The sequence below is a fragment of the Callospermophilus lateralis genome, chromosome 19 (assembly GCF_048772815.1).
Source record: "Callospermophilus lateralis isolate mCalLat2 chromosome 19, mCalLat2.hap1, whole genome shotgun sequence".
Taxonomy (NCBI): Eukaryota; Metazoa; Chordata; class Mammalia; order Rodentia; family Sciuridae; genus Callospermophilus; species Callospermophilus lateralis.
The window spans coordinates 783491-806516 of record NC_135323.1 but is presented as its reverse complement, the minus strand read 5'-3'; the positions used below and the strand labels follow the sequence as shown (position 1 = coordinate 806516).

At 53.8% G+C, this 23026-nt stretch overlaps 1 protein-coding gene across 4 annotated transcripts in view; it reads left to right on the top strand.

The window, feature by feature from the left end:
- The window catches only part of Clec16a (C-type lectin domain containing 16A), a 175711-nt gene that overhangs the window by 14564 nt on the left and 138121 nt on the right, over positions 1–23026 (top strand). For all 4 annotated transcript variants that reach the window (XM_077106086.1, XM_077106085.1, XM_077106087.1 and 1 more), the window contains exons 4-9: positions 4417–4565; positions 7474–7579; positions 9205–9328; positions 12202–12376; positions 13614–13667; positions 16993–17106. In XM_077106086.1, the coding sequence (XP_076962201.1) occupies positions 4417–4565; positions 7474–7579; positions 9205–9328; positions 12202–12376; positions 13614–13667; positions 16993–17106 (722 nt within the window). The remainder of the gene's footprint in view (positions 1–4416; positions 4566–7473; positions 7580–9204; positions 9329–12201; positions 12377–13613; positions 13668–16992; positions 17107–23026) is intronic.

The window sequence follows — 23026 nt, the reverse complement described above, 5'->3', positions numbered from 1 at the left end:
TCACCCAACCCTGATCACTTCCCAGCCTGCTTCCAGATACGTCACCGTGGGGGTAGGACTTCAACCTGACGCGGATCTGTGGGAGACACAGTTGGGTCTGCAACACTGTGCGGTGGGGTTCCGTGAAGGGCTGGGAGAGGCCCTCTGCTGAGTGAGCTGGGTGTTTGCCTCTTCCTGTGACTTGGGAGTGAGAGTTGGTTGCTGAACTGCTGAGGAGGTGTTGGGGGGCCAGGGAGAGGAAGAAGGGGGCAGCCACCTCCCTCCTTCCCGACACAGTGTTGTGGCCCAGCTGGTGAGCGTGGCCCTGTCCTCGCTAAGCCCAGTTTCTTCATCTGTAACAACCACCCCATGAGGCACGAGCTGTCGGTGCCCCCATTTGCACACCAGGAGAGCTGGAGTGGTGGCCTCAAGGGGACAGCTCTAGTGAGACCAGAGCAGAGAAACCGCTTCAGCTCAGGAGCTGGGGTGTGCATGGCTCCAGGCCCGTGGCCCTTGACCGTGTCCAGACACATTGGTGGTTGTCACAGTGCAGGTGGACGGGGTGCTGCTGGCGTCCAGCGGGTAGAGGCTCTCCAGCCTGCGTGGTCACTGTGCCGAGGAGGAGCAGTCCTAGTACAGCGCTGGGTCTTGGATCTCTAGGAGGCTACACCAGGCCCAGATCCTGCCTGCAAGAAATTCCAGGGGACAAGTGGCCGAGTGTCTGTCAGAGGCGGTTCTCTGTCCTCAGGACACCTTGAGCTAGTGTCTCGCCAGCCGGAGCAGCTTTACCTGGTGGCCTTGCTTCCTGGCAGCAAGAGCTGCTGCATTGTGGCTCCAGAAGCGGCCACTAGATGGTGCTGCTGTCTCAGAGGTGCCTGGCACTTGGTGACCGCAGGCTGACAACTGCAGGTTGATTGATGCCTCCCTACGCGGCCTCCCCTGTTAGCGGCCTCTTGCGCTGGATATGGAACAGTGGTGGTCTCTGACACCCAGGGGAAGAGCCAGCTCGTGGCACAGGACCGTGACCCAGCCCGGCTGGCTGAGGGCGCCCTGCTCCCTGCGGGCGCCTGGGAATCGGCTCTGCAGCTGCAGCTGTCCTCTGTCCTCTGTCCAGCAGAGATGACAGCAGCTGAGTGGCAGCAGAAAGGGCTGAGCGTGGGTGTGGGGTGCAGGGCTCAGCGGGGTCTGGCAGGGGCCAGGGCACGGTGTCGGTGTGACCATTTAATCCAGGGTGCCCTCAGGCCTTATGTCTGCTAACCCCTTTCAAACCAAGGTAGGCACAGGGCGAGGGGATGAAAGCAGGGTTTACATTTTGGCTTTTTGTATACGTTTAAGGTACACATCTCGATACCTGTGTACATTGGCGTGACCACCTCAGTTAAGTCAGTGAACAGAGTTGCCTTTTGTGTGGTGAGAACACTTAGAAATGACCTTTTAGGGGATTCCAAGTGTCTGTCACAGTATTGTTGGCTGTTGTCACCACGCTGGGCGTTAGATGCCCAGAATTCAGCCACCTGGAACTGGAGCTGGGTTCGTCGACCCATGCTTCCCTGTCCCCACCCAGCCTCTGGTCGCCTCTTTCTGCTCTCTGTCCCCATTAGCTCAGCTCCTTGGATCGTACGCACAAGCGACATCAGGCAGCGCGTGCGGCTTTTCTGGTCCTGGGATCAAGGAGGAGACCTGCTCCGAGAGTGGCAGACCCCTTGCTGTGTGGGCAGTTGGTCAGAGGGCTTCTGGGAGCCTGAGGAAAACGGCCGCAGTCACTGCCCGATTGTAAACTGGCATTTGCAAGGGATGAAAGGAGAAGTGCTCTGTTTTTATTTGTATTTTCTAATCATAGAAAGTGTCTTCATTATAAAACAAGATAGGAAGAATTTACAAAAGTGTGGAAAGTCGGCTTCTGTCTCCCCTTCACGGCTGCACGCACACAGACTGTCTTCCTGTTTGCTCTGCTTTCCCTCCTTCCCAGTGTCGCCCACACCCTCTCCTTATCCCTCCGAGAAGCCCTCATGGACCAGGTTGGAGAGCTGCGCTTGCTTGGCCGTCATCTGTTAGCCCTGACCGTGGGCATTTAGGTGCTTTCCACACTTTCACTTTGACATGCAGACGCTTCACAAATACATCTATCACCTGTTGAGTTTGGTGACCTAAGTGACAGAGGCCCGAGAGACTGAGATTACTTACAGGCTCCTGGGTTTATTATAAAAGGATACCACAGAAAGTCGGCCACACAGTGATCAGGCCCTCCCCTGCCCCCGCGGTGGTCCCCCAACTCTCAGTCATCTCTTGGAGGCCCTGAAAAAGTCCCCAGGAGGAGTGGTCTACGCCCTGGCTGTCCTAGGCCTAGACACACCCCGGAGGCTCCAGCGTACACCTGGAGCTGCCAGCATGGGCATCTGCGCCACGGGCTTGGCAAGACAGCCTCGTTCCCTCCTCCTCTAGCCCACAGTCAGAAGGACGGAGTGAGGAAGTGCTTCAGGCATGAGAGCCACCTGGGCTGCGTGGCACACACGTGATTGCAGGGGGCAGATGACCTGTGGGGTATTCAGAGTGGAGTCACTCACAGCAGCAAAGGCCGCACGTCAGCTGGTCATGCGGGTGTGAGGAGCAGGAGAGGCCAGACCCAGGGGCAGTGCGCCTGGTCTCCGACGTCAGCTTCAGGAGCAGCAAAATGAGTCTGTGGAGGTGGGAGTCGGGGTGGGGCTGGCCTTGGAGGAGGACAGCCTGGCGGGTGCAGCGCGGGAACCTTAGAGTGCTGGGGGCATAACCACTCTCCTGTGGTGTGCATGTTCCAGACCCCCAAAGTCTGAGGGGGCTGTGCTGAATACACAGGTGCATGTGTTGAGCTGTGTCCTTCGCATCTGTGACACGTGTAAGCACCTGCCTTCTCTCGGAGGGGCCAGAGCGCAGCCTTAGGAGCCGTTCCTGTCGGAGTTTGAAAACTGCTTCTTGACTGCAGTCTGCAAGGCCGTCTCCTGTGCCTGCTCAGAGTGCACAGCGGCCTTCCCAGGGGCTGGCTTCCACCCTGCGTGGTGCCACCCTGCGGCCCTGCCAGGGACCTGAGCCTGGCTGCTCTGGTGATGTGGTCTTTCCAGCAGAACGCTCAGTTGTCCCTGGGTGAGGCTGAGCTGACGGGCTGCTTCCCACTCTCCTCGGAGCAGCGGTGCCGGCCCTGCACTCCGCTGGAGAGCAGGCTGAGAAGAGGGTCCCCTGCCCGTGCCGTCCTGGGGGCTGCTGTGTTGGCTCCTCCCACCCTGTGACAACCTGAGGAGGACCTTGTTTCCCCGACAAGGGAACAGGGGAGATGGAACGGCTCTGGCATTAGCAGCCCTGCTCTGCAGGGGGCTGGCGAGGGCTGGCGAGGAGCTTGTCCACCAGGACCTCACGCTGAGGCCTCACGCTGCACGCGGCAGCTGCTGGTGGTCTGTAGACCTAGGTTTTTTTTTTTTTTTTTTAAGAGAGAGAGAGAGGGAGAGAGAGAGAGAGAGTGAATTTTTTTTTAATATTTATTTTTTAGTTCTCGGACACAACATCTTTGTATGTGGTGCTGAGGATCCAACCCGGGCCGCACGCACACCAGGCAAGCGCGCTACCGCTTGAGCCACATCCCCAGCCCCATACCTAGTTTTGTTTTAAGAACTGGTCACCACTTCAGGACCCAGAGGTGCAGCTTCCAGCCAGTTTCCGGGTTCCCTTCCTCAGGTGAAAGCCCTCACCATGGCGGGCCAGTTGGCCCAGGACCTCAGGGCCCAGCTGTCACGCCAGTCCCTGTTACTGTGGGCAGTGACGGGCTCCAGCATCACGAGCTTGACCCCTTCTCTGGGACTTCCCGTCTGTGTCCTCAGGAAGTCACCCGACCTTCCTGAGCTCCTTTCCCATCTGCAAACCCGAGGCCCAGCCTGGCTCTGCAGCAGCTGTGACCCTGAGTCACAGTGCAAAGCACTGAGCCCTGGCGCCTAGGGTCCAGCAGGCTGTGGCCTTGTGAAATGGCACTGCTGTGAGGAGGGAAGGCCCTATGTGGCAGTCCTGTGTGGCACTCAGGGATGACGATGTGACTTTCGATGGCAAAACAGGGCAGCCTTTTATAGAAGGCAGAGCCGTTCCCCTCACTCGTGGGTATTTGTGAAAGAGCCCACGCACCGCCTGCCCTTCCCGCCGCGCCGGGTCGGTCTTGGCCAGCAGGGAAAGCAGGCGCTGAGGGGCCTTTCTTCTTGCTGTGAAGGAGGGACAGGCTCTCCCCGGCGTCGCCTTCCCCCTTGCTGGTGTGTGCGCAGCCAAGGTTTCTTGGCGAGTTGACAGTCAGCCTGCCCGTCATCGTGGGTGACCCAGCAACCCGGGGCCTACTGAGCGCGGGGGCTGCCATGGCCCCGCACGTGCCGACGCCCTGCCTGCCCCTTCCCGCTGGAGGTCACCTGTCCCGCTCTTGTCTCCCTCCAGATTACCTGCTGTCCAATAACTATGTGAATTCCATCATCGTCCATAAGTTCGACTTTTCTGACGAGGAGATCATGGCGTATTACATATCGTTCCTGAAAACGCTTTCGCTCAAGCTCAACAACCACACTGTCCACTTCTTTTACAACGAGGTGAGTGCTTGCCAGGGGCACCTGGGTCTAGAGCTGACCGCGTCACAGCTTGGGTCACCGTCAGTGACTGTCAGGGCAGCACCCTTTAACTTTGGCGCACCTTAAAGGTTGTTTTAATTCAACAGATTGCTTTTTCACTTTAAATGTAAAATTCAGTCTGTGCTGAGAGCTCTGTTGTACTTGGCAGAGTTGTCCAGTAGTGACACCCTGTAGGAGAGACCCGAGCGAGCGCTCGGTCAGCAGGCCTGCTTTGTCCACTTCCTTGCTCTGTGACCTCAGGGAAGTTCCAGTCCCACCTTGAGCCTCGATTTCCTCATCTGAGAAATCGGTGTGAAAATATTTGCCTTGGCTTTTCAGGGATTGAATTAAATGAGATGGTTTTTTAAAAAATATTTTCTAGTTGTCAGTGGGTCTTTGTTTATTTATATGCGATGCTGAGAATTGAACCCTGTGCCTCACACATGCCAGGCAAGTGCTGTGCCACTGAGCCATGACAGAGAGGATATTTTAAAGTGCTGAGGATGTACTATGGACAGTGCTCTTCTCTGTAAGCTAACACCCCCTGCATTCCTTGGGAGAATCAACAACTGAAATAGATAAATTGCTGCTGCTTTCACTATTAAAAGGAACTTGAGGGGCTGGGGCTGTGGCTCACTGGTAGAGTGCTCGCCTGGCATGCACAAGGCACTGGATTTGATCCTCAGCACCACATAAATGTAAAATAAAGACATGGTGTCCAACTAAAACTTAAGAACGAATATTAAAAAAAAAGAGGATCTTGACCAATAAGGTCAATTTATCCCATATACTAAAAGGTACAAACACTGGCTGTGCTAGGTCCGCTTCATCCTGACTCTCCCACTCCATCAAGGGCCCAGGCTTTTTTATCTTCCTTCTCTACTGACTGTTCAGTTGGCATCTGTTCTCTGGTTCTATTCCTCATGGTCACAGGATGGCTGCAGCAGCTCCAAACATCACATATTTACATGCTACTACTGAAATTTCTGATTAATCACTTCCCTTTTTGTGTCCCTTTTTTTACTTCCAAAAACAACTTTCTCAGAAATCTCCCACCGGACTTTCCTTCCTGTCTCATCCATCAGAATTGCATCACATTTCTCCCACAGTGTGTCTGGAGTTTGGAGTTGGCCTGGCAGAAGTACTTTGGCACAGTTTCCTGGGAGGCTAAAGTCACCTGAAACCTGGATCAGGGTGGAGGATCTGTACCTGAGCTAGCTTATTCCCATGGGTGGCCAGCTTGGTCCAGCTCCTGGAGGAGGCTCGATCTCCCTTGGTATGGGCCCTCGTCTCAGCAGCCGCTTCCCTCAGAGGCTGCCCCGGAACCAAGGCAAATGGGGGGTCGCACGGGCCTGCTGCGGAAGTCCCACGTACCATTCTGCCCTGTTCCCTGGTCACGCAGGGCAGCCTGGCTCAGCGGGCGAAGCGGCACGAGCTTGTGATCCAGGGGTGAGGCTGCCTGGGGCCAACTTGAAGGCTGCTGCCAGCCGCACACTGTGTGCAGTGTCCGCGATTGGTGACCATGTCTGCCCCCAGCCTGTGTTGGAATCACGCTGTGGTCCACGAGTATTTTCTGTATTGGGACAAATTCTGTCTAGCTGTCCCATCTGGTGTGGCAACAGTAGCCTGAACCTTGACTGTAGTTGTTCAGTGGTGGGGAAGAGCTGGTCTCAAAGGGAAGAAATACTAGTTGTCAACCACAGAACATCGGCAGTTTGAAGATTAACATCATGGGGCCCAATACCTAGCACATAGTAGGTGCTCAGTAAACACATCCAGCCAAACAGGTGGACCCTGTTAGCATTCTCCCAAATGTTCTCCCTGGTGCGAGAAAAGCCCCCTGTGAGGTTGAGACAGAGAGCGGGCTGGATTCTACCCCTGCTCAGATGCAGCTGGGCCTCTGCACACTGGGCCGGGAGGGCAAAGCACTTGGATTCTGGGGTCAGAGTGGTGCTTCTGAGAGAGCACCCTTCTGGTCGCCACAGGAGTGGCAGGAGCTCTCTCTGAGGTGGGCTTGATCTCCTCTTTAACGTGAGCCTGTGGAGTAGTTGTCACTTGGGAGCTGCATGCTCGACTTCTGGTCCTCACCAGAACACTGTTGCCTTGAGCCCTCCACAGCCCACCTGGCAGGGCTGGTCTTGGAGGATCCCACTCCCCCAGCCCACCCCAGGCTTCTCCTGTGCTGCTCTGCATGCCCTCAGAGCCAGAGGGCTGCTGTGTGGGGGGCACGTGGGCACGTGGGCACCGGAGGAGCGCTCCACTGTGTGCCTGGTCCAGAGCCCACTGCACTGTTTCTTAGTCTGGGGCAGTCAGTGGGTTTCTGGGGTTCTCCACTGTTTGATCTGGTCCTTTTTTCCCCATTTGGTGGTGCTGGGGATGGAACCCAGGGCCTCACGCAGCGCCAGGAGGGCTCTGGCAGTGGGGTACCTCCCTAGCCCCTCATTCTCCCTTTTTAACAGCAGAAGACACGTGGGTTCTTCAGCTTCCAGAGAAAAGTAGAGATTCCAAACTGAGTAAAACTTTACCTTTTAAATAAGCTGGAGTGCGTCCGAGGGAATCTGCCCTGGTCTCGAGTGCTTGCTGGGTGTCAGTTGCTGGGCTTGAGTCTTACCTGACGGGATGATCCCACTGAATCCTGGTGAGCAGGAGGTGGGTCTTGTCCTGCTAAGAAGCGACGGGATGGTGCTGGACCTGAGTTCTGTTTCTGCCAAGTCCTCGCCTCCCTGTCCTTCCCTGTTCCACACTCCCCTGGGACTGCACTCCTGACCCGAGGTTCACAGTGGCAACTTTCCCCTCTTTATCACACTTTCGGATGGGTTTCAGAAAGCTCGTGTGGGGCAGGCCTGTCTCATCATGGGTCTGTGACTCTGTGGCACTTGTTCTGTTCTAGCATACCAATGACTTTGCCCTGTACACAGAAGCCATCAAGTTTTTCAATCATCCCGAAAGCATGGTTCGAATTGCTGTGAGGACCATCACCCTGAACGTCTACAAAGGTGAGTTCCCTGCGGCTCTGCCTCGGCTGGTTCTAACAGGCAGCAAGAGCTTGCTCCCTCCGGTCTGTGCATCCAGCCCTTGCAGAGAAGCCAGGGAGCTGCCCTGGCGGGACCCTCAGCTCAGCCTTGGGACCACTGTCCTCCCTGCATGTTTGGGTCTTGCTGAGTCCTGCTACCTAGAGTAGAGTGTCCCAAGGAGGCATCTGTGGGATTCAGAGTGGCCATGTTACAACTAGATAAAGCAAAGTTGTCTCTCAAATGTTAGGTTTAAGAGCCTGTGTTTCAGCTCATGGGGTATATTTCCATACAGCTGGAAGGCAGGCTCTCTTTAGAACATGTGTAAAAGCACTTAGCAGCATGAACAGCAGGGGGTGATATCCTCTTTCTGTCCACTGTGGAAAGCCCTGTGCTGCCAGACCCCCTTCTTCCCGGACCAGCCCAACCCTGCACATTGCCTGCAGGAGCAGCCCTCCAGGGCCCTGCCCGCACCGGCAAGGTTTCCCCAGCTGCCCAGCGCACCGAAGCTGGCTGGCCCTGTCTGTACCAAGGCAGTGCCTTGGGCGTTTCCTGCCTATTGCAGGTTCCTTCCCTTGTAGGCCCCACCATGGAGCTGGGGCTCCACTTTCTTTGGGATTTCAGGGCTCTGGCCTTTGTGAGTCAGGCTGTTATTACTTGAGATGACCTGGGATTGGGGTGCGGGCTTCTCGGGGGCTCATGCCTGCCCACTTCTGGGATTACATTACATTTGAGAGCCCAGTCTAGTCCATGCAGAATCCCAAACTGAGGGCCTGAGGGCTGAGACCAGTCCCCAGACATGTTTTAATTGGCTTAGATGGTTTTAAAAAGCATTGACAGTATCTAAAAATTGGGAAATCTTATGGAACAGTCTGGGTTTCTGACTTGAAGATGTAGATTTGGCTATCTGGGCCCACAGTCCTGCAGGACAGGGGTCAGCTGGTGCTGAGAAGCAGCTGCCTTTTTTGGGTTGAAGCCTGGACTCCTCAGTTAACATGCCAGGTGGCCGCCTTTGCCCCCTGGGCCACGGCCAACCTGGCAGCCTCTGAGTTTGCGACCCTGGCCCCCGTGGTGGTTGGTTTGCCGCCTGCTGCTGCCATTTTTCCTGGCGGTCTTCTAACCCTTCTCTTCTGGTTTAGATGCTCCTGCCCCACCTCATTTCCCCGAGAGCTGTCTCACCTTCCCAGTTCTAACCTTGTTAACTGTTGTCTGTTTCTGCCTTTCCTTCCATGACGATGCCTGTTCCTTATGCCAGTGTCATGTAAGTCGCTAACCTCTGGTTTTCCTCTTTCTTAACTTACCCTGACGTGGGAGTGAGGAGCCTTGCTTGAGAAGGGCGTCGTTCTCTCGGGGTTGGCACAGGCCGCTGCTCATGGTGGGCGCCCCAGCGCGCGGACGCTGGCTGGCCCCGTGTGTACCTTTATTAAGCCTAGCATAAGAATGGCCTCGATGAGGACAGTTTTATGAATAAGATGAACACTTTCACGTATTTCCAGGAAAGACGATTTCAGATGGTAGCAGAGGGCTTTTGCGTTGTGGCTTTTGGTTGTTTTTTATCTCCCCAAGTCACTTTTGGTCGTCTGACTATGACTCTCTGGTGAATTCCTCAGTGGACAACCAGGCCATGCTGCACTACATCAGGGACAAGACCGCCGTCCCCTACTTCTCCAACCTGGTCTGGTTCATCGGGAGCCACGTGATCGAACTCGACACCTGTGTGCAGACTGATGAGGAGTAAGTGGCGCCTGGGTGTTCGGTGGGTGGGCAGAGTGTGAGGGGCCACTGCATGGACGGGAGAAGGCGGGAGGACAGCTCTTCCTACGGTGTGGGCAGAGCGTGGGCTTGCGGATTGGAAAAGGCTCTCCCCGCTGTTTAAAACAGTGGAGAGTTGGAAATGGCTCACCCGCCTCCCAGAGCTGGTATAGGAGGGTGCCAGTGCTCCTGTCGGTGGTGCTGGTTAGGAGATTAGGGTGACCTGTCAGCTGAGGAGTGAGTGACGAGATGGGGTCTGCCAGAGGCGGGGCAGTGTTTGGCAGTGAAGTGAACCCAGTGCTGAGGTGCTCCGAAACGCGAACCTCAGAAAATGGTGTGAAGTGGGGGAAGCCGACCCGGCTGGGCGCCCTGTGATATTATCTATATAACGTGCCCAGATCGGCAGAGCCAGAGCCAGGGAGGAGGTGAGAGGCTTCCTCGGCCGCGGTGCAGGAGGAGCGGGTGTCGGGGGAGTGGGAAGCCACTGCTAATGAGCATGCCAGGGCTTTTCTCCAGTCGACGTGACGATGGCCCCACAGCTCTGGACACACTGACGACCCTGAGGCTGGGACGTAGCTCTGGGGAACGCACCTGCCCGGCTTCCATCCCCCGCACAAAAGAAAGGAGGGAGGAAGGAAAATGTTTAAAAACCATGTAATTACAGACTCTAAGTGGATGAGTCTTATTATGTATGCATTACGTCTCAACAAATGTTTATAAAGTAATTGAAGAGGGTGATCTTGTCTCCAGAGGGGTGACTAGGAGTCCCACAGTGAGATTCCTCTCCCTTTGTGAGGGGCGTCCTTGCCTCGTAAGGTGTTTAGCAGTATCCGTGGCCTTACCCACAGAAGCCAGTATCATCTGGTCTTTTGCGGCTATGACAGCAAAAATGTCTCCAGAGGTCACAAATGTCCCCTTGAAGGCAAAATCACCCACACTGCAAAACATTGCCACAGCACGCCAGCTTTCCCCAGGTCTACTAGAGGCCCTCGTAGGAGGGACCCAGGAAGGAGAGGAGCTGGGTAGGTAGAGCAAGAGATCGGATATGGAGAAAGAAGCGAGCACAGGTGGTTGCAGATCCGACTGAGCATTTGAGGAAATTCGCTCCTTTGTGGGTCTGAACAGGCATCATACGAGGCATCACCAGGCACTTAGTGCCAGAAAGACACCCTGGTCCAGGGAGGGAAGTGACTGGAGCCCTCCCTCTTGGCTGCGCAGTGACATCTACAAGTCAGCAGCAGTGACCCACACCTGCTGTTGAGGGAGGGGGCGGGGCACAGTGTTGTCACAACAGGAGTTGACAGATTATGTCTAAAAAGACTCAATTACAGAGTTTATGAAAGTATGGGAGGAACTGTCTACAGAAGCAACCAGAGGTTAAAAACTGCCTCTCAGAGCCAGGAGGTGGGACAAGGCTGGCCAGGGGCCACTGCTTTTCATCGTCAGCTGAGCAGCAGCTCCTCTTTGAGTTTTAAACCTGTCTGTGTCACTTTGATATTTTAACCATTTATTTTTAACCATTAAGTAGTGTATTTTAACCATTTAGTGAGGTGCAATAAATCGCCAACTAAAGAAAAAGGCGTTGCGTGTGAGCACTGTGGTCTCGGCGTGGTAGGTTCTTAGGCTCCAAGGTGCTTCTTAGGCTCCAAGGCTTTGCAACATGCATTTGCTGTAGATATTTACTGAAGATCTTATTAAAATCTCATAAGAATCGATCACTAGGGTGGGCATGGGGGAGCACGCCTATAATCCCAGTGGCTTGAGAGGCTGAGGTAGGAGGATTTCGAGTTCAGAGCCAGCCTCCGTAACTTAGAAAGGTGCTGAGCAACTCAGTGAGACCCTGTCTCTAAGCAGAATAATAATAAAAATAATAATAATAATAGGGCCGGGAATGTGGCTTAGTGGTTGAGTGCTGGTACCAAAAAGGAAACAATCACTAGAAATTATGTAAAGAAGCAAAATTGGTCCTTCTGGTCCTCATTTTCTCAAAGTGTGTCATGCTGGACTGGCACATGTGCAGCCCCTGCCTCTGAGGTTGGTCACAGGAAGAGGCGAGAATGTGCCAGACAACTGTGGAGCCACAGTCCCTACGTGTCTGTCGGTGGTGGATGGTTGGTGGTGGCATTGTAGAGACCTTTATTTCCTTTTGCCTTTTATCTTCTTTTTAAATCTCCTGGGTTCTGAGTGTCGCCGGTTCCTTGGATCGTCAGCAGTGCCTGGCTCTGGCTGTGCTGCTGGTGGCCGTGTGGCCGGGGTGGTGGGCAGGTGCACTGGGTGCTTTGGGCGGTCTCCGGAGTGTGCCTGACTCCACCCAGGAGACCCAGGCAGCCCGCCTGTTGCCAACTGCAGGGACACACAGACCTTCAGGCCAGGCCCGGGGAGGCCTGTTGTGTCCTTGCTCTGTCCCACAGATGGTCAGGACGCTGGGGCAGATGTGGCTGCTGAGTAAGGGCTGGCTTTTCCCCTCAGAGGCCTCTGCAGCGTTTTAATTGTGAGGATTTAGGGCTCCATCAACTCTGCTGATCTGGGGAGCCGGGATCTTGCCGATCGACTAGTGGCTACTCCCGTGCAGTGGCTTGCCAAGAGCTTCGCTAACTGGGTTTTGCTTCATTTGTCCCAATTATTTGGGGTTGCAGTTGTGGGTCGACTTGTTCCAAGGCCCTCATGGGGAAGGCCTCAGGAGTCCCCTAAAATGGGAACAGTGGACTTGTCCATTTTCCTTTGTGTCTGTCCTCTGTGGGGTCGGGAAGGGTGTCTCTTGAGATCAGTGGGCCTCAGTGTAAGTCCCGGGTGCTCATGTCAGGCCCGCGGCCCCAGCTTGGCCTGCAGACTGAGGTGGTGGTCTCTCTCGGCAGGCACAGGAATCGGGGCAAGCTGAGCGACCTGGTGGCCGAGCACCTGGACCACCTGCACTACCTCAATGACATACTGATCATCAACTGTGAGTTCCTCAATGACGTGCTCAGCGACCACCTGCTCAACAGGCTCTTCCTGCCCCTGTATGTGTCCTCCCTGGAGAGCCCCGACAAGGTGGGTCTGCGCCTGGCCACGGCCCAGCAGGCTGTAGCTGGGCTGCCCAAGAGGCCAAGGTTCACTCCTGAGGAAAAGGCCGTCCAGAGCTTGCTGGTTTTCCAAAAGAGAGCTGTCAATTGAGTGAGGAAAAGTCCGATAACCGACATCAGAGGACACAGGAGACCCCTAGGATTCAGGCTTAGGTTTCTGAACCTCCTTCCCTGGGTCTTGTCACCCCAGCCACTTTTCCTGGTAGTTCCCAGAACTGATGGATTTGCAGAGGACGCAGGACAGGCAGGGGTGGAAGAGCTCAGGGAGGGATGCCACCCTGGCCATCCGTAGTTCCGAGTCCTCTGTGGGGATAGAGGGGGTCAGTGGCAGATCCTCTGTGCCCTCCCCTGTAGGGGTTCTGGCTCAGAGGGCTGAGGTGGGACTCGGCATCTGCCTGTGACACCTGTAAGTCAGCAGCAGTGACTTGCTTGGTTCTGAGCAGCTGCCTCTGGGACTCTCAGAGATGCTGCTCCAGGGAGGGCCTGGCCACCTCTCCAGAGTCGAGGGGGAGAGCGGAGGCCTCAGCAGGAGACCAGCTCGCCATCTGGCAGGGGCCTCTGCAGGTTGTCTCCAGGGGACATCATCTCCTCCTTGGAGATGGAGCATGGGGTTCTTGCCACAAAAGAGTTAGTACGGTAGGAGGGAGTCGTGGCCTAATGGGCTCCAGCAGAGGCGGCAGGCCCTGGGAATTGGAGTGTTCGGTGCCGGGGTCAAGTTTCTGCTCTTCCCTTTCCTAACCCTGGGACCTTGACAAGTCAATTAATTTCCCAGCCCACTTTTTTTTGGTTTTAAAGTGGAAGCTCTAAAGATCTCTCCCCTGCAGAGCTGGTGTGGGATGGGGCCCCAAACCTCCCCCTTCCATATGCTGAAGACCCTTTCCCAGGGAGAGAGCGGGCCTGGGGCCTCACCACGGGAGCCACAGGCCCCACCCGGGAAAGGAGTAGCCCTGGGGGCTTCAGGGACAAGCTCCCCTGGGTCAGCTGCTGCTCTGGGTCAGGGATCTCCAAAGTCCCAAGCTGGTGTTGCAGATGGCGTTGAGTGCAGTCAGGCTGTGCCTGTCACCAGGAGAGGGCAACCTCCGGGACAGGAGGAAGTCAGGGGCCAGGCACCTCAGGTTCAAACCGATGGCTTTTCACATCATGTATTTTCTGTGGCTCCTTTTGTGACCCTGACCCTTCTCCCTCTTTCCCCTGACTTTCACTAGGGAGGAGAACGACCGAAGATCAGCCTGCCTGTGTCTCTCTATCTCCTGTCACAGGTATGTCTGCCCATTCTCTAGTGTCCCTGGCAGGTCTGGGTCTGTGCACTGCCGCTGCCTGTTAGGAGGTCCCCAGGCTGCATCGCCATCTTTCTGTGCTCCATCTTGAAATAAAATCATAAGACATGGAGAGGGTGTTCTATTTCCAGATACTGGGTAGAGGTGATTTGTGTCTTTTTCATGCAGGAGATGGAAATTTAAAGAGAAAAGAAAACTAAATCAAACCTGGCACTTGTGCTTGGTTTTCACATGGGGACTCAGGTTTCCCAACAACTGAGGAGCGCTCTCTATACCCTGGAAGTGTGCCTTGTGTGGCTCTTATTCACAGTGTGTATATATTTTTTAATGTTTATTTTTTTAGGTGTAGATGGGCACAATGCAATGTCTTTATTTTTATGTGGTGCTGAGGATCAACCCAGGTCCCGCCGCTGTGAGGCGAGCGCTCTACCGCTGAGCCCAATCCCAGCCCCACAGTATTTTGAAATAAGCCTGGAACCGCTGGACCATGGTGGCATCCCATAGCACCTTTACTTAACAATTTCCTGTCATGAGGCTGTTTTTAAAGGGTTTTCTTGTGGTTCTAGTTCCCACATTACCTTCTGCAAGGTGTCCTACAACGGCCTCAGCTCCCGGACTCGGTCTTGAGCTCATCTGTCTGCCTCCCTCCTTCAGCAACTGTGCTTCCTCCTCGTAATTATGCAATGTTTACAAGAAGGGAAAACTCCATGGTGACCCAGTTACATAACTTTAAAAATATTTTTATTACTAGCAGCGCAGACTTGCAGGCGATCCATTAGACCGTCAGCAGCCAAACGTTTGACCAGAGCTCTGTTCCCACTTCCTCAGTGGTACAGATGTTTCTTGGCTACCATGAGAGTCTGTTCTTCTAACTGGATCCCTGTCGTTTGGAGTTCTGGGAGGCTGGATCTCACTGACCAGAGAAGGAAGACTCAGGCGCTGCCTCCCGCAGCGGCGGGCCGAGGGGGATCCGGATGTGGCCTGACCACTGTTTGTGTCCCGAGTGTTGCTCTGAGGCTCTGTTTGCTCAGAGCCCTGCTCGGCCGACTGCTGAATGCCCTCCTGTGCCATGGAGCTCAGGACAACCCAGCCTCTCCTTTTCCTGCCACCTCATTAGAAACCTGCCAGCACGTCTTGTTGAGATTCTGGGAGTCTGGCAGGACCTGAGCGGGCTAGTTGTTCAGCCACTACGGATCTGTGGGTGGTGCCTGGGGACCCTTGAGCTGTTGAGCGGTGTGTGGGGGGGCCTCAGCTGAGGGGCCTCCAGTGGGGACAGTCTCCTTCTCCTGTCTTCTTAGTGAAGCACCAGTAGTGCAGGTACCTAATTATTTGTTTCAATGTCTTGCAGAAGGCATAGCTTATAATTCAGGGTTTCTCAAATTTAGATCCCTTTAAAAGATCTTTTTTAAAGATCAAAAAATCTCAAGTCATTCCTCCCCCTGTATTTTCATTTAACTTAATTATAATGTGATTTAAATGTGTGAAAACTTACCTACATCACTACAAGATCAGTGCATTCTCACAAATCATTTTACAAGCACAGTTACAGAATTCACGTTGATGGTATGACTTTAGGGTGACAGATGATGTCTTCCCCCCGAGATTAAACTGCCTCATACAGTGAAGAGTGAGAGCGCGGTGTGGACAACCCGCCTAGCTTTTTCAGTCTGGCCTGTGCATACTTCCTGGGACCCTGCAGTGACTCCGCACCCCCAGTTCAAAGCTGGGAAAGTGAGCACCACATGCTCCCTTCGGTAGGGGTCCTTAGAAGGTGCTCATTGAATGCTTAGGACTGAATAAAAGAAGGAGTAAGGTCGTATTCATACAAGGTACGTAAATTGTAGAGTAAACAAAACTCAATGGTGGGTTTTGTTTTGTGGTCAAGTAAAACGTGGCAGTAATCTGGCTGTAATGAAGGTGAGAAAAATCGTCAGTATCACTAACGTTTTGAGTGCCTGCCACAGCCCTGGATGTGGCCTAAATCATTTGTCATACTGTAGTCTGTATAATAATGAGATCTCCCTGATATTTTAAAAGACTGTGATATTTAGCTCTTCTGCCTGTACCTTTGTATTTATTTATTTGAACAATATATTCTCCCTATTGGAATGCTATTAAAGATGACGTGAGGAAAGTCTCCCCCCTACCCGTGTCCTGTGGGCACCCAGTTGTACCCCTCAGGGGCAGTCAAGGTTAGATCATACGTTCTTAAGGTTAAAAAAGTGAAAGCCAAGTTTCCCCTCTTTTTCCTAAGTTTACACACCTGGTTCCTATCCCCAGAGACAACTACAGTACAGGGTTTCATTATTTCCTTCCAGAGAGTCTCTGCCAGGAGTTTTTAACCAGGGATGATTCCACCCCGCCCCCCCCCCCCCCCGCTCCCAGGGTATCTGGAAAGGTCTGGAGATTTTTGTTGTTGGGACTGAGGGGAGGGTGTGCTATTGGCATCTAGAGAGTGGAGGTTAGGACTGCTACTCAACACCCTACAATGCACAGGATGCCCCACAACAAAGAAGACCCGTAGTGTCCAGAGTGCCAAGATTGAGAAACCCCGTCCTATGCATGCATGAATGAGCAGATACAAATGTGCATATACACTCTCCTCATGCACACACAGTAGATTCACCACACTGTGCTCCACCTTGTTGCTGCCTTTGCATTTTTAAGCAAGATCGCAGGCGTGCCTAGTCCAGCTTTGCAAGGTAGTTTGAATACCCTGATTCCTAAAGCTGTTCCTCTGACCACTGGGGAGCAGGACGTCTTGGCTCAGAGCTTCTGCTTTGCATCCTGGCAGGTCCGGGTTGCCTCTGGTTCCTGTGGCTTCTCTCTCCTAGCCCACACCTGTAGACCTGCTGAGCAGCCAGCATGCTAAGACCACCACAGGGCTTGGAGCACATTCCAGTGATGGAATCTCCACCTCTTTGCCAAGTCCTTGTTGAAACAAAACTCGCTGGCCCTCACTAAAGTGTTGGGACGGAGCCTTCTAGTCTTAGTATAATTGAATTTGACCCCAGCTGCCTGTGGAGCAGAAGGAGCGCACTGGTTTGGCTGCTCCTCCCCACATTGCTCCGCTTGGCTGGATTTGGCTTCAGCCAGCTCTGAGGGGTGGTCTTCCTTCAACGTCTTCCTTCAGAGGAAGAGCAGCTGGCCAGGCAGGCAGCAGTCTGAAGGCAGGCCAGCCAGCGGAGGGTACCTGGGAAGAGGGCACCTTTGGACTCACGTAGCCCAGCCTGTTGTTCTTGGTCAGAGAGGGAGGGGTTGGAAGACTGCACTCCTAACGCAAGTCCCTTCTCGCCCTCTCTACCAGGTCTTCCTGATCATACATCACGCACCGCTGGTGAACTCCTTAGCTGAGGTCATTCTGAATGGCGAGCTGTCTGAGGTGTATGCCAAGACTGAGCAGGACGTTCAGAGGAATTCTGTGAGTTGCTGGCTTTGGGACTGTCTTTTGACCTTGATAAAAGCCATTGCATGTTTTGTTAATCCACGTTTCTCTAAAATCAGAAACCAACATTTTGCTTACACAGCAATGATGATGCATAAGCTGATCTGTGATTCAAGAACCTAATCAGTCTTGAAATGCTTACCCAGGAAATTCTGGCTCAGGTATTTATGGTGGATTGATTGATCATGTGTTATTGAACAGGGATCGTACACTCTGGGCCTCAGATTGTGTATCTGTGAGGCACTGTTATCGGGGCAGGATGAGATGAGAGAATGCCCTGTCCGAGGCACAAAGACCCACAGAGGTGAGGCAGTGAGTATCAAGGAATGACAACGGCGCCGCCTGCGGGCTTGGCGAGTGCTGGGCGCGTGCAGGCTGAGCATTTCACCTCTCTGCGGCTGCTCTCCACCCCTGCTGCAGTTGTTCTTCAGGAATGGGGACACATCTCATGTTTCCGGACAAGCTGAAAATCTGCCTTTTTATGTAGAGTCTCTCAAGTTTTAAGTCATCAACAGTCTGTAGACTAAGAAGAGCATGTTTGTGGTCACAGGAGCCTTGGAGTTGTACTCTTATGCTGCCAAAGCCACTGTACCCGATGGTCGGGGTTGTGATGACTTCTGAGTCTTCCACTTGCCCCTGGTGTTTCTTTTTCTGTCATCCCTCTTGCCTCCTGCTTGAATGGCCTAAGGTCCAGTTGCCTTAGAACCGGTCCAGCTGGCTCTTCCCACCTGCCCTGTGCTCCACCTCCGAGCCTCTGCCCTCACCAGACCCACCCTGGAAGGCCCTTTCCCCTGATTTCTTCTCATCAGAGCTTTCACCCCTCTCAGCTCGTGGCAGGCTTCGTGTCTGTTGTCACGTCGCTGCAGCATGGGCTCAATGCAAGTGCTGGGGTGAGCACAGATTGTTTCATAAAAAGCCTGTTTCCTGAGAACTCTCTCTGCAGCCAGGGACTCAGGCAAGAGACGTAGGTTAAAGGGCTGGGCCGGCCCAGGTTAGTACCTGTGTTGTCATACCTGGATGAGTGGGTGGAACGTGATCCTGCACAGGAAAAGTCATCGCTGCAGGGAGTACAGTTACAGAGGCCCCTGCCCTTGTGGGTTTTCTGCTGTGCAATGGTCTGGCCAGGCCATTTTACTGTTCAGGGAGCATTAGGGCCTCTGAAAATGTTCCCAGGAACTTTCCTTCCTTGGCGGTGATGGTAGTGGTATAGCCAAATTAGGGCCTTTTTGTGGCCTGTCCCATTCTGGCTTGATTCATTCAACAAATGCTTATTAAGTCCTTTCTTTGGGCTGTCATGCTGTTTCTGGAGGATATACCAAAGCATAAATGGTTTCTGTCACATTGGAGCTTTACAATCCAGTAGGAGAGACAGATGTGGGTCAAATATGTAAATAAATGTACTCTCTCAAGTTTGTAAGTGCTCTGAGGGTAAGAGGGTTGCATGGCAAGTGCTGAGCAGAAAAGACTCCTGTAGAGGTCTGTCTGCGACATCCCATGGTGGTCAGGGAGCTGGAGACCCTTCCCTGCAACTTCCTAAACCAGCTTCGCTAAACCAGGGCAAGCAGCAGGAGGCTGAGTCGGCAGAATCGCTGGGTCATCCAGTCAGAGCGAGCAGTACCCGCCAGCCGGGTGACCTGGGCAAGTAGTTTCACTCCACTTAAACGACAGGGAGAGCCAGCCCCGGAGCTGTTGGTGAGGGTGAAGACGTGTTCCAGATCTGTCCAGTGCCCAGCAGGTTGCAGCGTGGCCCTCGCACATTCCCAAACCTGGTTTGATCTTTACAGTGTTTAAAAGAAAAAGTTATAAATTGCTGATATTAAAATTTATGAAGTTTCACATTAGAGGTACGGATTTCTGGAGCCTCTTGAGCATTCGGAAGATCTGGTCTCCATTACACATGTGTTTTTTGCAGGAAGCTTCACGGAGCTGCCCCCGACCCCCGTCTGATGAGACATGTGTTTGCCATTAAGTTTGCCTTGTCCCCACCCAGCCTGCTGCTAATTGACACTTCATTTACATTGTAACAATTCAAGCCGCATCTGGTCCCTCTGGACTTTGTTGTGGCATGTGATTTCCAGGCCCTGCGAAGCTGCCCAGGGTTCCTCACAGACTGTTGGCATTGCAGTGTGGCTCCGACTTGGTGTCGCCAGGATGCGTTCACAGACCTCTGGGGTCTGGAGGTCATAGATGGTTTTAAATCATGGCAGGAACACTTAACATGAGGTCTATCAACAACGTTCTGGTGCAGAATGTGTTGTTGCTGCAGGCCAGTGTTGTCCAAGGCTCCGGGACCGTTCACCTTAGGGTGTGGTGCGCTTTGCACGTGCTGCAGAGACTTGGTCCCACTGAATCATGCCTGCTGTCCACTCCCTCCCCAGGCCCTTCACCCACGCCTCGTTCTGCTCTCGGCTTCTGTGAGTTGGGCAATGTCAGGTGCCTCGTGTAAGTGGAGTCACAGTGTGTGTCCTCCTGTGTCTGGCCTGTTTCACTTAGTGTGTCCTCAAGGTTCATCCATGTGTCACCTGTGGCAGAAACTCCTTTTTGATCTTTTCTCCTTAAGGCTGGTATTGCATTATCTGTGATACCTATTCTCTTTACCCACTCGTCAGTGGACATGCAGGTTTTTCAATGGAGTTTTTTACTAAGATGATTGTAGATTTGCATGCAGTCTTTTAAAAGTTTTTTTTTTTTTTTTTTTTTTTTTTTATAGTACACGGACACAATACCTTTATTTTACTTATTTGTGGTGCTGGGGATTGAACCAAGTGCCTCACACATGCTAGGCAATGCATGCAGTCTTAAGAAACTGTTCCTCAGCCTCCTCCAGGGGTGACACCGTGGGGAACTCGAGTAGGGTAGCCCAGCAGGGTATTGGTGGGACCTTCTGGGTTTGCAGTGCAGGCAGAGGACACGCGGGTTTCTGGTGACTGCTCTCCTGGGACACCTGCTCAGGTGCGTCCTCCCGTCAGGGAGTGTGGGAGATGTGCCCTTCTGTTGGCCTCTTCTTGGAGTGCACGTCCCATCTCTGGTGTGACAGATACAGATCACTTTTGGGACACAACTGCTGGTTGGGGTGGATGTCTGAACTGAAAAGGAGACTTTCGAGTGTGGAAGGAATTGCCAGCCAAAGTGAAAGTGCAGGCTTTCTCCTTCCGGTCACTGCCCTTCCCCAGGGGCGAGTCGAAGCTGGTTGTCTTCTGATGACGGCAGCTGAAATCCGGGAAGAGCATGCGGAAGGCGAATCCCCCGTTGACTTGCTTGACAGGGGTCCTGTGCCCCTCACCTCCTTCCCTGTGAGCTCTCGAGAAGAGTCTCCCATTGTTTCCTGCCTGACTCGGATGTGGTTTGATCAAACTTGTTTTAAGTTTCTTGGTCTTTTTTAACCTACTTTCTCCTTCCCGTAATTTGCAGATAAGTTACTGGTATTGCTTCATTTTTACCAGCAGACCTCTCACAGAACCAAACCAAAATTGGAGAGAGAGAGAAGCAGGGGGAGCAGAGTTATTCAGAAGGACTGTAATTTAGGGTTAAATTTAAAACACATCAGCGTGGTTAGATAGATGTCTGATTGAAATTCATCTGTGCATTAAAATCATATGGTTCCTGCTAGGGGATTGCCTGGCTGAGCAGAGAGCGAACAAGAATTCTGAAGCTGACATCTCAATCTTGTTGCAAAAAGAATATAAATTAAAATTTGGCACACACCTCGTTACCTCTAAGTGTGTTTTGTTTTGTTTTTGCACTTTTGTGTGTGTGTGCGTATGTGGTGCTGGGGATTGAACCCATGGCCTTCGGCATGCAAGGCAAGCTGTGTACCAACTGGGTTATATCCCCAGCCCTCTGTAGGTATTTTTTTAAAAAGGATTTTTTCCTATCCCGGGTTCCTGCAGACCAGTTTCCCTGGTTGTTGCATTCCTTTGGCACATGCCTGCTGTGTCCTGGTGCTGACAGATTGGGGGTATGGTGGGACACAGCCAAGGTACATCCCCCACCCGCCCTGGCTTCCCACCCACTGTCTTGCGATGCTGTTGGCCGGGCCACTGTGGGCTTGCGGGAGTGCGCAGGAGGTGCTGGTTGTGGACGTGAATGAATGGTGCAGGGGTGGAGTGGTGGCAGAGTCACAGGGATCTCATGACCCCTTGGTGACGCCTCTCAGAGCAGAAGTCACTCTGAGCCTGTCCCTTGTGCGCCATCTTCTCCAAGGCCAGGTTTAGGGGACGAATGTCTGAGAGGGTCACTTCTGGTGCCGTACCACATGCCCCATAAGCAGCAGCAAGCCCTCGGGAGCAGACTGCTGGTGCGCTGGATCCTGCGTGCTTGTCGCCCTGGTGACGCCTCTGGGCCTTGGTCTCCTCCTGCTGCCCTCTGCGTGGGTGAGCGCCGTGCTGTGTGTGGTGCTGCTCTGGGGCCGGCTGAGTCCGCCCAAGTGGCGTGTCCTCGTGACCGTCGTCATGGTGTCTGAGGCTGCCCATGACCCCGCCACCCCCCACTGGGACCTCGCCTCAGGACTGGCGGGCTGGTCTGGTCTGATGAAGACGGATGCCCACGCAGTGTACCCCTCACGAGGCACCTCGTGGGCAGGAGGGAGAACTGTCCCCAGTGACCATGGTGACGAAGACCCCTGGTATTCAATGTGGAGTGGCGGTGACCAAGACCCCAGGGGGTTCTCTGCCCATGACGTAGCCGCCAGCTTTCACCTTGGGAGAGTGCCGATGCTCACTGCTCGCACGTGCCCCATGCTGCTGGACTGTGCGTGAGTGCTGAGGGTTCTGGGGCGGAATACTCTTGCCTGTCCCTGAAGCAGGACATCAGCTGTCTCTCTCTGGGTGTCACCTCAGTTGGCCTGGGCTCCGAGAGTGAGAGTTCCCCTCAGATGTTAAACAGTTCTCTGTGTGACAGCGCCTGGTGACGGGTGCTTCACCCGGGAGTGGCGTGTGGAACCAGGGACTAAAAAGGAGTGGTCTTACTTCTTTGATTCAGAGCATTATTAACTGGCTAGGGTCCCTTGTCACTGCCCCAGGGCTCTTTCCAACCTGGGTTCATGTCCAGTGACAGCTGGGTCTCCCAGGCATGGAGGGCACCGAGCCGCAGTCCAGCTGGGATTAGAGGGCCCTCGTTTCAGTGGCCCTCACTGTACTCTTAACCCCTAATGATCGGTGCTGATCTGAGACGTACCACTCTTCTCCTGAAAGAGCCAGGAGGCCTCTGGGAGAGGTTGTGAATGCTGAAGGGGGAAATGGACTCTGTAAATCCAGGACCCAGCGACCCAGTCACAGACGTGCCCCGGGAGAACGAGCTCTCCTGTGCATTCTGCCATTTTGCATGTCCGTCCTGGGCTAGCCCGGTCCCTCAGTGGAGTCGCAGCTCCAAGGCACCGTTATCTCAGAAAGCTACTGAGTATGGCCGCTCTGCTTCACCTGTGAGGGGATGTGACGGCGTGATCTCAGAGGGCAGCGGCGTCTGGCAACGGTGTCCCTTCCGGAGCAGAAGGTGGGCTAGACTGCTGGGAGGAGCCCACAGTGTGGGGCTCTAGCCAGGGCTGCAGGCCACCGACAGGAGGGTCAGCATCTCCACATCCCGGAGGAATCGGCAGGGAAAAGCAGAGTGGGCAAGTGGGCAGGGAGGGCCAAGGGGGGTGAGAGGTTCTGGGTCCCAGACTAGAGCTGGAACGTGACCCTCTGCCTGGGAGGTGGCTCTGAGGCGTGAAGTGGACACACAGCATCTGCTGAATGGAATTTGTCCAGTTTGCTCTGAGCCCTGGAGACTTCGTCTAGCTTTTGGCTCAAACCAGGAAATCAAGGGTGGGACGGACAAATGAGGCACCCACCACCTCTTGTGTTCACGTGCTGGGTGGGGCTTGGCTAGTTTCTGTTACCAGGTTGGCCTCTTAGGACAT